Source organism: Copidosoma floridanum, unplaced genomic scaffold (genome assembly GCF_036245765.1).
Source record: "Copidosoma floridanum isolate Cflo_tuat_1 unplaced genomic scaffold, Cflo_Japanese_pri ptg000006l, whole genome shotgun sequence".
Lineage (NCBI taxonomy): Eukaryota > Metazoa > Arthropoda > Insecta > Hymenoptera > Encyrtidae > Copidosoma > Copidosoma floridanum.
In genome coordinates this window covers 27,221,017-27,239,595 of record NW_028321883.1, presented here as the reverse complement: position 1 = coordinate 27,239,595, position 18,579 = coordinate 27,221,017, and the positions used below count along the sequence as shown (strand labels likewise).

At 42.4% G+C, this 18,579-nt stretch overlaps 1 protein-coding gene across 3 annotated transcripts in view; it reads left to right on the top strand.

Annotated features, from left to right (window-relative positions):
* The window catches only part of Bap170 (Brahma associated protein 170kD), a 40,008-nt gene that overhangs the window by 9,447 nt on the left and 11,982 nt on the right, over window positions 1–18,579 (top strand). For all 3 annotated transcript variants that reach the window (XM_014363478.2, XM_014363477.2, XM_014363475.2), the window contains exons 3-4: window positions 15,249–15,346; window positions 16,344–16,495. In XM_014363478.2, coding sequence (XP_014218964.2) covers window positions 15,249–15,346; window positions 16,344–16,495 — 250 coding nt within the window. The remainder of the gene's footprint in view (window positions 1–15,248; window positions 15,347–16,343; window positions 16,496–18,579) is intronic.

The window sequence follows — 18,579 nt, the reverse complement described above, 5'->3', positions numbered from 1 at the left end:
CATAATATATATAGTTTGATTCAATTATTCAGGGTCCAAACACAAAGTTCTGGAACTTGCGTATCAATGTTCTTTTGTAATCGCGGAATTGTCTTAAAAATATTTGTGTAGAGATGATCATGTAAAATAACCATCAGACTTTCACGTGCTCTTACTCCGAGATGTAAGTAAAATGAAAACTGAAGAGTAAGATACATGCGTTTTTCGCATGTCTGTCGACTATTTCAATTATTTTGATGCGTGTACTTGCACACCTCCGCCTGGCGGTGCATCATCATTATCTTTAACATGACCACGCGAGAGAGAGAGAGAGTATGGTAAAAAGAGTAGTTAGTTGTAAGTATACTTATATGTACAGTGTACGCCCGCATACAAAAGGCACGAAAAGAGAGAGGAAGAGTCCGCGGAAAGAGAAGAGCGGAACAAGAGAAAAGTGGGGGGGAGTCAGCGCGCGTTATGTATGGCACTTGTATTGGCGTTGAGCTCGATTTGCTCTTTCTCGTTGGTGTAGTCATATATGAGTATTATGGTGGTGGGTGACGGTCGTGACGGAGCACCCGCAAAGCCCGAGCACCGAAGGAAGAGGAAGCCCAGGCTTATTACGTACATGACCAATTACCTAAAAAAAAAAATCTGCTTTTAAGAATACATCCCGAAATGTTGTCACCACAAGTCGAGGACAATAGGACGCTGATACTGAAGCTAAAGATCACTTGCTTAGGAAGAAAAGTTGTTAAAATTTTTTACATCTCATGTAGATTAACATTGTCTCCGTGTACTAGAAAAATAGAATATAAAGTTTTTTAGTAACATTGAAAATAAAATTTTATTTTACAAGGTAAAAACAAATTTTTTTTATTTTTAGGTAAAAAATATGAAAATACTTTTTTTCTGCATTAGTTTTTTCACTGCAGCAAGATATTTAAAAAGTATTCAATACGTTAACATCTCAAATAAATCTATCAAGAGCAATTTTTTTTTTTTTTTTTTTTTTACCAATGAAACTTTCACCTTCATGATTTTTCGTGGAATCTTGCACATACGAGCATACATAATACTACTCTCTCCGCAGTCTGTCGTTGAGCTGCTGCTGCTGCGGTCGATACGCGGCAACATAGCGCACTTTTATGTACATATATGTACCTTAAAAGTATGTATAGATATAGGAAAATACATAGACATGGGATTTTTTATATTTTTTTCAATGTTTGTTTTTTTTTTTTTTTTTTTTTTTTTTTCTTATAAACATTTTGTTTGTGATAGTTAAAAAAGAATAAATTAATAAAAAAGTTTGTTGAACTCAAGTACACCCAATCGCTGTCTGAATACGTTTTAGTAAATTAGTCTCTTGATCTTCGACAAAAAAAATGAAACAAGTTCCCCGCCTTAAGAGTTAGAGTATATAGTTGAAGGGTTCGTAGACGAAGGGTCTGTAATAGCTTTGGCGTAGGCTCACCTCATTATTTGCATTAGCAAGTGTTTATAACAGCGGTAATGATTTTAAACATCGATTAATAACCAAGAGATACTTGGCGCGCCACAAGGAGTGTAAAATATAGTAGCCAGCACGCCGTCGTCGTCGGGGTATAATGAGCGATGATTGCGCGCGTTTTACGTGTGCGTCGCTCGCACGCTCACTTGATCCGCGCTCTCTTGTAAAATAAACGCCCGCTTGTTATAAAATACGCGTGCATATAGGCATGTATACAAGTAACATCTAACCCTGCGCTCATATTGTATACATGTACAAATGTAAATGTAAAGTTCTCTCGTGTATACGTTTGGCAACGTTGCACATGTGTATATACATGCATATACATATATGTACATCGTCTCGAGACTAAATGTATGCCTATATACATTAGCGCACACAAGAGCCGAAAGAGCAACAGAGAAAGAGAGACGGACACGGGCTTATGACGCGGTGTATACATACACACGAGATCGAGGGTGGCTCTACTCACTCTCTCTTTTCATTTTTTTTTTTTTTTTTTTTTTTTTTTTTTCCTTCTTTCTTTGTGATCCCTGGCTTGTGTATGGATGGGTACACAGCCACCGCTGGGATACTTTGCTGGTCTGCTCGTTGCCGGCAGCCAACTTGGGTATTATCTCGCGCGAGATCTGTCCTTCTTCATCCTTTTCTTCCTTCTCCTTCATTTGCCGTTGCCGATGCTGTTGCTTCGCACACGTGCACGCCCGATGCTCCAAAAATGTAAGTAAGTTGGTGGCCGATGGCCGCAACTACAGTAATAGCTGCAACGTGAAAGCTAAACTTCGACTTGAAGGGAAGAAAAAAGAAAATCATTCGTAGAAAAATCTATAAACTTGACGTTAAACAAAGTTTACCAATGATTTCGGCACTTTGAACGCGAAGGAACGAGCCAGCTTCTAAGTCTTGATGCAATATTAATTAATTAAAACGAAGCTGGTGGGCTTTAAATTTAATTGCTCGCGTGTGTATTTTTGCGAAATCCACTTTTCGTTTTGGTAAATTATAGTTTTGTTGTTTGACTCTATTTCCATTTCTGTGTTACTTCATTAGCACCAACTTTGCGAAACTGAATGCGAATACTAGCCAACAAAAAAAATTAATGTTTGATGACAGTACTTTTTAGTAAAACCATTGGTTGCCACAAAAATTATTGGCAATCTGTTTCCATTTAATAATTAAATTATGGTTGTATTGCTAACCACCAATAGTACGTAGTGAAGCAGCTATTGAGCGTGGGTTAGAATTTCGAAAGCGAAATCATGCCAGGTCATCCAGCGAAACTGATTACTAATCTTTAATTTGATTAAGTTACGTGCCTGAACTTGCAAATTCGTACTTTTAAATGGCAATGTACGTAGCAGAGAATTTTATTGTGACTTTGTCCGAAGAAACAAACCGTGTAGTGTTTCATGACGTACCACACGCACATTACAGTGTAATGTTCTCTTACAACGTTTAAGCGCTTGAGTCACCGAATAAGTACTACCACATTAGAGAAGACCTAAATGGAATTTTGTGTCGTGTCAGGGATATTAGATTCGAGAGCAGTTCTTACAGCTCGCACTTATACCTACACGTACAAATTACTGAAAATTGTTGAATGTCGTCGTAAAATAAGTAAGAAAAATTTCCACTTATTTTTCACCATTGTTCTCAAGCACAATAGTGATCCAGCCATGAGGATGGAAATACATTTTTTTGGGGGATACATGAAGTGTCGTGTATTCGATAAATTATACATTTTAGAGTCGTGCTTCTCGTTGTCCGCATCAAAAAATTGTTTGCGTACGATTGAGTGTTAATTAGTTAATTCTTGTTGATTAAATGTGCAAACTAAGGAGAAGAAAAAAAATTATGCCTTTCTGCATACAGTTCGCTCATCCCGTATCTTCCGTATATACTTATATGTCCATAAAGTTGAAAAGAGAGCCCCCTCGGACTCCCTCGCCTGTAGACACGTTTTTACGTGCCTCGACTGCACAAGTGTTAATAGAGAGCCGTGCCTCGTATACACACCAACACTTTCACAGCATTCATGACGAAGATCAAAAAATCTCTCGTCAAAGTTGGACTCTCGAGAGCAAATACACAATCCCCGCGTGATTTCTTTGATGCTTTATAAACAACCAAACATTGCTACAAATGATTTGGCGTTACCTCGGGTTTTTTCCATCGGTCGGGCATTTTTTATTTAATACTTTACGGTTCAGCTCGAGCAAGTCTGCAATCTCAAGTGAGACGAGGAAAAAACACCAGACCAAAGTGGATTAGAATCAAGTGGTTAAAGAAAAAAAAAAAAAAAAAAAAAAAAAGAGTACAGAAATATTACCTCACATCGAGTATCACGCTGACTATCAAAAGCTTTTGAACCATCCACCAACTCTTTTTTTTTTTTCTCTCTTATAGCTCATCTCGAGCGTTACTTGGCGTCGAAGAAACCAAAGTTTGAACTTTTTACGATACCTAAGGATACTCATAAACATATACGAGTCGTACGCGCGTCTTGTGTTATCGGGACTCTGACGCAATCGTAAACACGAGAGTATAGAGCAAACAGCGTTATTACTTTATTCCCGACCATTTGTACGAAAAAAAAGGCTCTCTCACGTGATGCAATCCCACTTCTCTGAACGGAAGAGAAGAGGAGGTGGAGGAGAATACAATCGAAGCGCGAAGCATAAAATTGGTGGATCAAAAGGAAGAGAGTAGGGAGAGATCGCCGCTCTAATGTTAATATATTTGGAGTCGGAGCGGCAGAGCTTCTCACTAGAGCGAAGACAAGCAGAAGAAGAAGAAGAGGAAATTGTAGTAGCTGCCACGGCAGTATACGCTGTGGGTATACACATATATAAAGTAGCGGGTGAAAAATATAGACGTGGCAACGTGGCACTCAAGGAGAGCTCTGCTCTCTTACGTATACATATATATATATTCGCCTCCACAGCAGCGACAGCAGACAGAGATAAACACAGATGAGCGACACGAGACGACGAGAGGGCGACGGAGAGATGGACAGACGTGCTCACCATGTATCTTATATAGACACCGAGTTGGTGCTCCCTGGTGGTATACATATACATATTATGTACGTGTAGAGTCGAGTGTGCTGATTTTTGCTGTGTGAAAGACCGATTGGGATTGCGAAAGGTGGGTTTGACAGGCGCTGCTGGGCGTTGACTTTTTTTCCCAACAACTTCGTATCCTGGATCACCTGCATTGTTTTACTTTTTTGTGTTGCTGCTGCTCCCTCGATCAGATTTATGGAGGCCACCTGTATACACACACACACACACACACAGAGAAGCTTCCATTGAAGTTTGGATTTTGGTAGTTTTCTTGGTGGGCAAATACTTTTTATTATTTGCTAGCTGAATATTTCTTCAAAGCCGACGCATTTTTTATAAAACTCCGAAGGTTCAAAGAGTTGATCCCGAACTCTTGATGCAACAACTGGTTCTCATGGGTTTTTCCCACCTGATGTATCGGTTTTTTTCCTTTGTTAAGTGGAAGGTCCCAGGGGGTGGTCCTTGGCTCTGTAGCGCTCTAAACCTATGTATTGATACCAACATGGTCGAACAAACCAACATTTGATCTCGAAAGATGACTTTTTCACTTTGCAAATTGTCTAGTGGATTGAGAAAATTTGACCATATCCCCCAGTTTTGCCTCAAATTCATTGTTGCTCCTCGTTTGCTCTGTAACCATGTGCCACGAGCTCTGCGTTACCATAAATAATCGACTTAAAATTCATCGAATCCATTATGTACCGCAAAACGCAAAACCAATGAAGAGACCCTAGAAACCATATTAAGGGATAATGTCAGCTCTCCCTAACGCAGCAAAACGAAGAAATGAACACAGGCAGGGAAAGTGAGCCAAAAAAGAGCCAAAGTCATACGAGAGAGGAAGATGGTCTCCTTATTTCTCGAAGAATGCACCGAAGCAGCGTCTGTCCTCCTATTTCTCTTTCTCTCTTATTCTTCTCCTCGTATACTCTTGTTTATTTTCTTTTCTTCGACTTTCTGAGTCGTCCTGTTCTCCCATATTTAGACGCGAATACATAAATAAGTATATATCCGAGCTTCGACATTTTTGCTTTTTTTTCTGAACGGCAAGATATCTTTGCCTTTGAAGTCGGAGACGTTTTTTCTTTTTTTCTTTTTTTTTTTCCTCGAAGTAGAGATGATAGTAATAATAATAACACATTATAAAACAAGCGGTTTCAGGGAGAGATGTGCGGTTGTTTTTTCTCCATACTCTATACTTTCCGTTCGGTGTCTCATTAAAACTTTATCGGAGCATCAATCAAGCTTGCCTACTTTCCTTCCTTCCTTTTTTTTCAAGTATACATTTTTTACGCGGCAAAGTCGAGCTGAATTAATGCACATCAAATTATTTATAAGACGATAAAAAAATAAAAGTCCATAGGTAATATCAGAACCTGAATCTGGAACGTGTAACAGTTTTAACGTGAATTTCGCGTGTGTAAGTGGCGTACATGCCTACAGGTAAAAATACGTGTGTACGGATACGACATACTCGAGTGGGTATCTGGGTATATTGTAAGGACGTACAGCACACAGGTACAACGTCCTGACCATGACAGACTTTCACTCTTTCCTTCTTTCTTTCTGGCGAGTTTCTCTATTTGTTTCCCATGTTGCAAAATAATTTTTTTTTCGCTGCTACGTTCGCGTGCCTCGTGTTTCATTATTTGCCACATTCTTTCATACAAAATAACACGTTGTTTCAATCAAATAAAATCATTAATAATAGTACCTATGTACATTATGCCCGGAGGTAATTGTCCATCGGTTAACAAAAATAATCATCCCTCGAGACTATACGTGCCGATATTATCTTTGCTGTCGATTATTTTTGTCCCTATATATATATATACAGACACGCGTTACGCAAGCGGTAGATTATTTATAATGAAAATGTGTGTATAAACGTGATCTTACTTTCACACGATACGTGGTCTTACGAGCGATAAGGTCACGCGTGTAACCAAGAAACAATCTTAGAACAATCGATACACGTGGAGTCTGAATATTATGCTCGCATTTGCCTTCCAATATTCATTTGTAGATGTATAGGTACGCACGGTAGTTTGGTGATGGCTAAAGAAGAAAATACGCTTTGTGGAGGGAGGGAAGGGTCACAACAGGGGCAGCGCAGAGCAGAGATAAAAGACAAAGAATAAAGGGCCATGTAGGGGGGGAAACCAGTCGAAACAAAAAGGGAAAAGACAATGTCGTGTTTGACGCGTTTTTATTGCCACCGCCAAGAGAGTATTATACGGGGGACCAGTGGTGATGGTAAAATCGCCTTGGGGCCGTTCTCCTTGATTATTATACTTAACAGATCTCTCGTTGGTTCTCTACTACTACCACTGCACGCGTCTTTATTTGGCTATTTTACACTGAATGTTCGTACAATGTACCGTACTGGCGAAACATGTACAGGTAATATTAGAAAAATATCGGGTTTTCGACAAATGCTTACTCTACACGTGTACCTATACCTGTATACTGTTGTTCGCACGAATAAAGAAACATTAAAATTCGCGTTGCAACCAGTCGCGGATCAACTTTGGTGGGAAGTTGAGGGGTAATTTAATCAATTGTACAGGCACGTAAGCGCAGCAGCTACCGCAATATCATAACCGATGACGGCGATAACGATAATGATATGGCTCGCGTGTATAATACATTTACATCTTATAACACTCCTACAGTTGGTTTTCGTCCTTTCAATATACGTGTACAATATTGGGATAGTCTATACTGTACGTATACACGTGGATTACTCATGCACGTATCGGTTCATCGTAGATTGACTACAGTGATTATTGGTGGTGGCATTTCTTCATCGCCATCCAAATTGAAGGAATGTTGAAAGTGTACAGATCACGAAGCCAACCAGCACACGTATAGGTACAAGTAGACTATTAACACATGTGCATATGCATTATTATGCAAGTACAATGTTTGGTGTTTGTTACTTTTGATGCCTAATCTAATCGCCGTGTGCAGGTGTACCTATACGTATAGTTATGCTCACCCGTACGTTACCATTATACCTGCACATAAAGTAACCCGCGCTATTTTCGGACTCCCAGTTTCAAGTTGCATTATTTCATTGTATGATTCCTCCTCTGATCGCTTTAAATTTCAAATGAGAGTCCGGAAATGGGGTTACTCGGTAAGTAGCGATAGCCGATTATTATAAGTCGACATACTGGTGTGAAACTATGCTAACAAAATATAAGAGGATGGTCGATGCGATGGATGTTAGCAGAAAAGAAGGAAAATCTTGTATCCATGATGTATGTGTAGGTACTTATACAATGAGATACTTCTCTTGAAACGAAAAAGGTAATCCTACGGAGTCGACCTTGGTGGTCATTTGTACGCGGCGAGAATACCTACACGTGCCCGGTGCACCGATACCTCCTCCTTCGTCACCTTATATTCTTGCTATCGTTACACCCATGCTCGTCCTTTTAGCGCGTCTGTAGTTACGCACTTTGTAAAAAAAAAAAAAAAAGAGAGAGAGAGAGAGACAGTGCAGGGGGGCGATGATGAGAGGATAAGGATTCGCTCGACGTCAAAAGTGGCCTTGGCCGCGGCGCTCTTTTTCCCAACATTAAATTATTATACAGCAGTGAGGAGAGAACACTCTCCGCATCACCGCCGCGTATACAGTCGTCACTCTGTAAGCATAAAAGCGACGGCAGTTCTGCTTTGGAGGTCACTGCACTTCTCCCTTCCTCCTTCTCCTCCTCCACCTCCCCTGGACCGTCTCGTTTTTTTTTTTTTTTTTTTTTTTTTTTTGCAATGTACCTGTACAGCAACGTATACCATAACTATATACACACACTCTATCAGTGGGAGCTCGATCGTTCGGATATGTATGGATTACATGTGAGAGGGTATACTATGTATGATAAGTACGCCAGATTACAGTGAACGTGCTTACCTGGATGTATAAGGTATGTTTATCTGTACCTACCTTTCGCGTTTTATACTGTGCATTAAATGATACGCGTGACGATCAACAGAGATTCTCTTTTACTGTAATATAGGTACACTTCCTGTTATAATTTATCATAATATTATGATGTAGCCATTGTACAGGTGTTGCTGCACAAATAATGTAAATAAGTAAGGCTTTTTTACCGTGAAATCCACGAAAATTCTGTGACTCGACGAAAAATCATATTATATCCATCGCCAAAAAATCATCAACAGAGTATAATTATCCATCAACTCTCGCAACAACAACTAATTACCGGACACAATATATGCCCTTGCCCGTACTATAACGAATAAATTATCCATCGCTTCATTTTTCTTCTTTAAGCTTCCGGCCACCGCAGTTTCGTATTGTTATTGTTGTACACGACGAGACTATAAATTATACATTATCTTGCCACTCTCCCTTGCACTGCAGTTATAACAATAGCGATATACATTAAAACGTGGAATTATCCTTTTGTTTCTCTTTTTTTTTTTTTTTTTTTTTTTTTTGCACTGGCTGCAAAAGCCACCACTACATGGTATACGAGTATATAGAGCAGTACAGCAACAGTATCCCCTTCCGAGCCGGCGTTGAGATTGCTATCTTCGGAGGCGCAAAACTGCACCTGTGCACTTTTGATTTTTCGTTTTATCCTTCGAGTTCTTTCTCTCTCTGCTTAAAAACCACATCGTGACATCAGCGCATGGACACGCATGTTTTCCAAATACACCACATTTAAATCATCGGCAATCACGCAAACACAAAATAGCCGGCTCGTGAATTACGACGCAACACAATCGAACCCGCTTGTTATACCTATACTCGAGCCTATTATACTAATCTTTGCAAGAGCTGTAAGATGATAATAATAATAATTCTTAATAATAGTTGCACAGCACAAACCTGCACCACCACCACCACAGAAGTAACATAAGAAGTCGCTCATCTCTCTCGATCCGTGCAAGCCCGATCGATGAGCTTTGCGCCTCGCAAGCTTCCCCGACCCTTGTATACATATACGAATGGATCTCGGTGAGGTAGCTGTTTAGCGTGCAAGCACGCTGCACCACCAGAAGAGGGTATATATATGTGTGTGTCCAAGCGCGGTTTCTTTTTGGTACACCATAGTAGCAGGTCTCATTCATGCATTCGGAGCCGTCGTAGCTCTCTCTTCTCCGCCAAGCGCACACTGGGTGTAAAAAAGAGAGAGAGAGAGAGAGAAAGCCCACACGCGGGACGATCAGCTGATCGCTGCGAGAGACGACGACGACGACGACGACGACGACGATGTGCACTGCAAGCTTGCGAGAGAGCGAGCGAGAGCCGAGACGACGACGACGACGACGAAGTTGTGCCGTGCGCCGGTAGTAGACTGCACGTCGCCAACCCCACGGGCAAGCTAGGCCCGATCTCCCCTCCCCGCCCTCTTCTCTCCTATATAGCCTCCCTTCGTTGGTTCTCTCTTCTGATCCCCCCGCAGCCCCCGTGTGCTAGCTGTACGTTGTTGCTCAGCTCAGCCATCCCCCTCTCACTCGTGGGCCACGCGCGCGTGGCGCTTCCTCCTCCTCCTCCTCCTCGTTTGCCGCCCCGCGAGGACGATCAGCTGACTGGCGAACTCTGCTCCGTTGCTGTCAGTTCAGTGTGCTGCGCGTCGCCTGCCTACTCGTGGGTCCGTGCTGCCATACTTATACGTAGGTATACCGGGCGCCGGCTCTTGCGCGCGCGAGAGAGAGAACGATCGGAGAGAGAGAGAGACCACGTGGTTGTGTACCGGGGGGGCTACGCCAGTATATAGCGCACACAAACGCTAAAGAATCTCTCTCTCTCTCTCTCTCTTTCGCTCGCTCGTTCATTCATACCCATACCCACCTATATACTACAACTCGCTCGGACCGTACGCAGTGCCTACTTAGTAGTAGTAGCAGAGCGGTGTGGTTCGAGAAAACTACCGGCTGGTCATTGTAAGAAAAGTTGTGCTTTTGGTGCGACGTGCATATACCAAAGGGGGATGATTATGTTGGATCGATGATGGCTCGTGGTCGACCGTGGGGTCAGATTGTATACTCTCTATCTCTCGCACGTGAGAAATTGCGACCGTGTCCAACTGGAACACGACCTTATCTACTTGGGGATGAAAAAAAGGTCTATTGTAAATGTAAGCGAAGATTCCATGGGTTAAATGAATATTTATCATGGTGACGTGTAATACACGAGTTAATACTCGAGTCTGATGTTCATCTGAAGAAAAGACCGAGAGAACAGACACTTGTTATAAGTAGTAAAAGTAAACGCTGGACAGCCGCGAGAACAAAACAAACGATCGCGTAAACGGGAGGGGGGGGGGTTGTTGTCGGATGCCAATGGAGGGGCAATTATGACATTCATAGAGGGGACGTGAGGATAAAAAAGTGTACCGTGGGAACATCAAAGTCCTTTGCTCCGAGTAATTTGTGCTCGCCCCCACGGAGCAGTCGTGCCGGCATACAGTGTACGTATGAGGCACTCCGAAACTTGGCTTGAAGTATATACCGAGATGAGGTGCTTTTTTTTTTTCTTTCTCCAACCTTGCTTCGAAGTTTACGAGTTCACTCGATCAAAAGCTCTAAGCTCGAGGTGGTTTGGGCTCGGCTCGAGAGGAAAGGGAGAAATCACAAAGTTGGTTGAAGTATGGTTGAAAAGTTGTAAAGGTCGACTCTTGCGTGTAAAAGGAAAAAAAAAATCGAGATAAGTGTAACGCTATGAAATAATACAAAACGTTGTCGATGAAAAAAGGATGATCGTATCGAGCTTGCGGCAAGATATTTTTGCCGCGACTATCGAATAAGCCATACCGATCTCCGTGGCCGTCATCGCGCACGACGCAAGCTCGCCTCTTGGACCGGTGAATGGAGCACCTGTATGCGGCCGTCAGCAGATACAAAGTAGCTCGTATAGCGCGCCGAGCTACCCACGTAGGCGACAGCAGGTGCCTACATATATACATTCATATCTTTCGAGGAGCACGTGGTCGTCGGCTCGCACGGGGAGATCGCCGGTCGATCTCGGTGCACGCGCTTGCGCTCTCTGTCCTTCTCTCTCCGTGCGATGGTCCCGCGAAAGAGAATTGCGATTGTATGTATATAGGCCTCACTCTTACCCGTGCGCGCACACGTGCACGACCAGGAAGAGAGTCTCTCTCTCCCTCTATATACAATATACCGGCACCGCGATCGTAATATAAGCTCTCCGAGAGCAAGAGAGGGAACTACCTACTTACGAGGGAACCTACGACCATCAGACGTCGTTGCCCGTCCTACCCCGAGAACCAGAAGAAGAAGAAGAAGCAGAGAACCGGCACGCGCTCTCCGAAAGCGCGCGCAACGCATGTATACAGCCGTGGGAGTAGAGAGAGAGGCCCCCCTCGCATATATATATATATATATATATATATATATATATATATATATATATATATATATATATATATATATGAGAGAGAGAGAGAAAACACGTGGTCGCAGCGCATATATACACAAAGTTGTATAGATGACGAGGAGACCCCCCCCCAGGAAGTATATGTGTATATATGTACTTTCATCATCGGTCGTTCGAGTCCATCCCAGGGTTCACCACCTATCTGCCGGCTTGGCGCGGCAAGAGAGCACGTGGTGGATGTAGGGGTTGTGTGTTACATACCCACCCAGAACTAGTGGGTATACACGTCGGAGAGATCGGCCCCACGTACGCATGCGCATGGAATATCGTTTGGGACGCGCGTACGATGGATACAAGTAATATATGCAACCTATGGCTGTTAGATGTTCTCTCCCTCAAGGTCGCCGTAAGTGCATTAGCACGAGAAGGGGCAAGCGCCTATGTACGTATCGGCCAGCTGATGGGTTTTCCTCCCCTCTCTCTCTCTATAAGGCTGGACGAAAAATCGGGCTGGCCGATCACTTGCCTTTGGATCTGCCGTCCGATCGGTGAAGTTGGTTCGTAACATTTTCCAACGTGTATAGGGTTTGCGTCATCCACTGTCTTTGAGGTTTCACTGACTAACAATAACAGCGTTGAGCACTGGAGATCAAATGCCATTTTTTCATCACTTCTTTATCGTTCCAAAGCCAATCTATAGGAAAAAAACAAAAAACAAAAAACATTCAATGATCGAATGAATTTAATTTTCAACCTTGTCTTACCAAACTCGTCTGTTTCTACTTCATTGATGAGTAACGAAATCCGCTTCCCTCCGCCCCCGCCTCTCTGTTCGTGTACAATCAAATTATCATCTTAGCTATTAGCCACGTTATTCGAGAATTCCTCGCGCTGCTGCTTATCGGTTATTTATCCATTTACACGTTGGAAATGTACTATTTTCAAGTGGCCTGTTGGTGTGATATTGTTTGGTAACAGTTTTCGCCTCAAAGGCCATTTTGGACCATATCTTTCCAAGTTTGGCTTGCGCCACTGAGGGTGACTACCCTATATTTGTCATCTATACTACACTTCCGTGTTTTTTTCAATTGTAAAAAGCTAAAATAGGTAATAAATACGTCGACGCCGACGAGCTCGTACGAGATATGTAAAAAAGGCACGTCAAGCCGGCCAATTTGCCTCGCGACCTCCACGCCCATGAGCTTCTCAATTAAATTTCACGTCATGTCAGATCTCGTCGCCTTTTACTCACGTTGCGGCCCGTATAGTCCGTACGATTGAACGACAAACCAGCAGCGGCTCCCGACGCACCCGATCCGAGAATAACGCGCGCGCGAGGAGAGAGCACTGACCCACTAGCCTGCCTCCTCTCCGCCGCTGATTTATCCTCCGATCTATATTTGGCTGTTCAAACTCTCGCTGCAGCTGCACGCAACGTCATTTCTTATTATTAAAAAAAAAACCCTCCCAATGTTCGTACCTATGCATTATAATTTTTGCGGTCTCCCGCGTTGCGTGTTGTTTTTTCCCACTCGAGTGGAAAATTCGATGACGGTTATGTAAAATGCTCGCCAGTTGCACGAGCGGTTAACGCTTTGGGTTTTATTACTTGTGGTGATTTAGAAAGTTGCCTCTATAACGACGATAATGAGCGCCGATCGTGACTGTAGGAAAAAAATGGAACACCCGGCCCTCACTGTTGTTGCTGTTCTCGCACTTTGTGTGTGGGTGCTATTGTTTGGACTGTAACGAAATGTTGCGAGATTTTTTTTTTTTCATCAGAGTATTAGTGCATAATTGTACCCAGTAGGTAAGAGCGAGAAATAAATCGACCCTCGTTTATCGCGAAAACTGCTATTGCTGTAATATTGTTGTTTCCGTGAGTGCTTTTCCCTTCTTGCGATTGACGCCGCGCGATTTCTCCTTCGTTGGGTGTGCACGCAGTGGCTGAACGCCGTCGACGTTCAACTTTCGATTTCTCGACACACGAGATCGGCAATTTTCCCATCTCTCTCTTTTTCCTTCGGTATTTTATAATCGATAATACAGAGCAAATTACATTTATTTCACAGCATTTTTCTCTCAAGTACAAAACATAAACAGCTTGCACATGCATAATTGCTTGTAAAATCTATGGTGTGCCTGTAGAAATAACTCCTTATTTATGTACGTAAATATACATATTTACCTCGCTGGAACAACATATTTTCGATTACGCTGCTACTGGCTTTAAAGTTTTATCATCACGAAGCGTTTGTTCATATACATGTATATTTGCTCGGGAATGTGTTTGAAAACTGCAGCTCACAGAGTAGTTTGTATTAACGAATTCGCCGAGAGCCACTCGGAGTAGTCAAGAAAAAAAAAAAAATAGCCCGTCGTCGTGGAAGAGTTGGAAATTTTTTTTTTTTTTTTTTTTCAAAGCTAACTTTTAAAATGCAGATCGAGTCGATGTACGTGGATACAATACCACACCACCGATTATTTAGCTTTGTTATTGATTCATTTTAACGATATAGGAGAGCAAAGTTTGAAATTTTTGATTTTTCAGTGCAAGAATCATTAAATGGAGAATAATCGCGCGCTACAGCTCGTATACCTATCTACGTGGCTTGTTCATGTAATCTTTGTAGTACGCTCTGCAGATAAGATTAAAACGCCTCGTGTGCATGATAATAACACTAAAGTTTTTACAGTATACCGGGGCGTGAATCATTGCGTGTACAATCTTTTTTTTCTTCTTTTGTATACATAGGAGAAAAAGAAAAAAAAAAAAAAAGAATTTTCGTCACTCGCAAGCGAACGAGTGCTTCTTGTGGTTTCATTTTCTCGACCAACAACTTTATTCGATTTATCGATGGGGAAAACAAGGTGGGGGGTTTGCAAGAAAAAAATCGCGCGCTATAGCCGACCATCGTGAATCGTATTCAATTTCACCGGCGCGCAAACTTGGTCGTCGGATGTGAAGAATGCGCGCGGCCGGAATGTTAAACACCATTGTCGTGGTTTTTTTTTTTTTTACTTCTTCGTGACTGCTTTTCAACTGGCTGCATGTAGTTTTTGTTGCTGGGCGTGAGTAACGTTTCTTGATTTTATTCGAGAAAATCGAAAAATTAAGGGGTTATTATAACACACCATTTCTCGAAAGGACTGTATAAAAAGCACAAGGCCTCCTTGAAATTAAGAAAGAAAAAACGTTTGCCTTAGTCACGATTATTAATAGCCTTATACTTATTATTATACGATTTTTTTGTCCCAATTAGAGGTTAGCAGCTGTGTTCGTGTTTTATATTAATTTGTTGATGTTTGTTTGCAGGTAAACTCGAAGAACGAGTGGACGTGGCTCTGCGAGGAGTTCCATTTGCCCAACGGCTGCGTCAACAGTGGCGTTGGCCTCAAACAAATTTATTTACGGTGAGTGCAATTTTTTTATTTGTTTTATTTTACTCCGTGTACATGTATATCGCATGTATACGTCTTCTTTTCACCACAAACGAAATGTTTTTACCTTTTTTTTAATGATTTACAAAATTGATTATTCCTCATTTCACATCACAATCGAACATTTATCGATACACCGATACAAGTATTCAAAGTTGTCGGAGAAAACTCTCTGACCCTAAAACTCTGCGCGTTTCCTACATATCCTTCAATGTGAAGCCAAGAAAGTAGATATTCGTATACGTTGCTCGTCCAAATCTAAAATTAAAGCTCGTAAAAAAGCACTTGGAGATTTAAGGTTGAAACAAAAAAAAAAAAAAAAAAAAAGTTGCTTTTCAAATCAGTTCCTAGTATGGTATGCTGCTACTCTCCCTCCGCACTTTTAACTTTCTACACCGTGCTATTTTTCCACCCCCTTTCTCTCGCTGCTCCGTCTGCTGTTGTCCTTGATCCCCCCCAGCTTTCTTGCCTCTCCACTTGTATGCTCTGTACGTTCCGAGAAGCCGGCTGGTGATGCTTTTGCAACCATCGGAGAGTCTCCTCCTCGTCATCTCTCTTTCTCTCTCTCTCTCTCTCTCCGTTGCTGCGCCGGCACACACGTGGAAAAGGACCAATAGCCGGTCCGCTCTAAACTCTAACTTGCCCCCCCCCCTGCTACTCTCCAACTGATAAACGCGCTTGCGATGGCCAAACTATGCTTTTTGGACATTTTTCCGTCTTACGTAGCGGGAGCTGAAGTAAATAATTTCTCGGATCCCGCTATTACTGCCCTTTTATACGATTCGGACGAAAAGTTATCACCTTTGGTAAAACAACTAGATACCTAATGAAAGAAAATGTTCGTTGATGTTGGAAAACATAAAAAATACCGTCTCACCGTACTTGGCTAGTTCTATGCATTGGAATTCCAATTAATGCTGGTTAAAAACGAATTATAAATAAATTTAAAAAAAAAATTTCTCTGTTCCAGATACCTTGACAGATATGAAAAGGTGCACTATCTCGGCGAAGACGGTCATCAAGCGGACGATGATGACGAAGACTCGAGGCATCGGAAGTGGAATGTCAGGTCTCTGCATTCGGTACCACATACCTACAATCACAATCAGCACAACGTGGCTGGTGAGTTGTTTTTTTTTTTTTTTTTTTCCTTTATCAATACAAAAAATCAATAATGGCCACTCCCCGTGCGAGCTTTTTCGATGGACGCGGAAAGTCACTCTGAAAATGTAAAAGTGCGACAAAACGGAAAGAAGAACATAAAATCGGCGCACCCGCCGTTTCGTGGGAATGGGCTCAAAAAGCTCGTATTCGCGCGAACGAAAGTACAAAACGATCAAATAAAATCTCCCATTAATGAAAATACACAATGAAATTTAATGGAAAGATCGAACGTGTCATGGTAAAAATAATGGCGAAAAAAGCGCGACTACGACGACGACAGATACGCACGATGAATATACACCCATACATCCTACCGGTGCACAAAGCTCGGATACAACGGGGCCGATCAATACGAATTTTTCCTCTCCGCTCGTACGTACAACATAAATTGAACTCGGCCAAGGCGGCAAAAAAAAATCAACACTCCCCTTCCGTGTTTCTCGCTTCCACGAGGTTCCGAAAGCCGCGTCAACAAACGCGCCGCTCTGCCATACGGGGTGACGGCGAAGAGAAGAAAAAGACACAAAGCCGCGTATACAAATATATATACACACGTACAAGTATATATATGGACCCCGCGGCGATCGATCGCCGGAAGAACGGGTGTGTATATGTATGCACAGAGAGCGGAGTTGAGAAGGGATGTGGTGGTGGCTGGTAATTCGAGCAGGCGGCTGTGACCGAGGCAATGGGGGAAAAAGACGGAACGGGCATCAGCAACAGCGGCATGTATGCACGTAAATGTTGTACATATATACCTACGTATGTACACAGGAAACATATACCTAACGTGTGTGGCGTAGGTGTGTACAATATGCATGCACGCGTTCACCGGATTACTCGCAGATATATCTTCCCGTATAAATATATGCATACGTATAGTTACGCAACGTAGTACGGATGCACGCCTTTCCTTGTATCCTCGCGTGTGAATTACACGGCTTTCCTCCAGTCGTATATGTACCTATTTGTACGCGCGAATAATGTGCATGTATGTATAGGTGTATACTATGTCACCACCACCCCCCCAATCCCAACGTGCAGAAAGCGCATGCGTCCCGCGGATCAATCTCCGCTCTCTCGCGATCTGCGCGCGGAGAAAGATATAGTTTATACATGTACAACCTACCTACTTATCCTCCAATGTGCATGTACATAAAGACGCATAAGTAGTATGAGAGCTGTACTTACAGCACATAGCATCACATCGACGAGCCGCGAAACGCAGGCGCTGCGCGCGAGCTTTCTCCCACCTCTTGTTGCCTCCCTCCCTCTATCGTGGTTCTTGGGCAAAAGAGATGTGTAGAAAAGCGTGCGCGTAGTGTGTTACCAGCAGCTTTCCCGGGAAAAATATATCTCGGTGATGGGCGAGAGAGCTTGCGACCTCTCCCCCGTCATCGCCTACACACCAATTCCATCTCTCTTCACGCCCTTTGAGCTGCTTGTCATGCAGTTAACGCGTGACTGTCTAATAAATTTTTCACGTCATTTTCGCATAGTTTCATTTATGAATATGAATGACAACGCTTGTACAACAATCAAATGCCAGTAAAAAAAATGTTTCATACATATTATTCCATAAAAATCCAACATTGGGGCTGTTATTTTTAACAAGCTTTTTGTCTCAATAAAATATATATATTATTATTTTAACTCGAACAACAATTTTTTGATTCCATTTAATTTATAGCATTGAATTCACTTGCATTTAAAATTAACGTTGTTATAGGTGGTAAAAAAGTTTTGTTGAAAAAAAAAAAAAAAAAAAAAAAATTATGAGCGTCTCTCACACCCTTCAATATCAACCCTTTCTCTCCGCGCCACGAGTACCACGCCGCTCCCATCGTTGCCCTCTCGCCAGTGTAGGTAGCCGTAAGAGCATCAGCCGCAAGCCTTTACACGGCTCATTTGGTTCGCTCACCAGCGCGCACACGAGCCATGTATGTATACTTATCATCATCCCCCCTTTCGGTGGTGTGGCCTACGCACAAAGGCACGGACACTTACCGTCCGTCATATCTACGACTATTCCGACTCTTGAC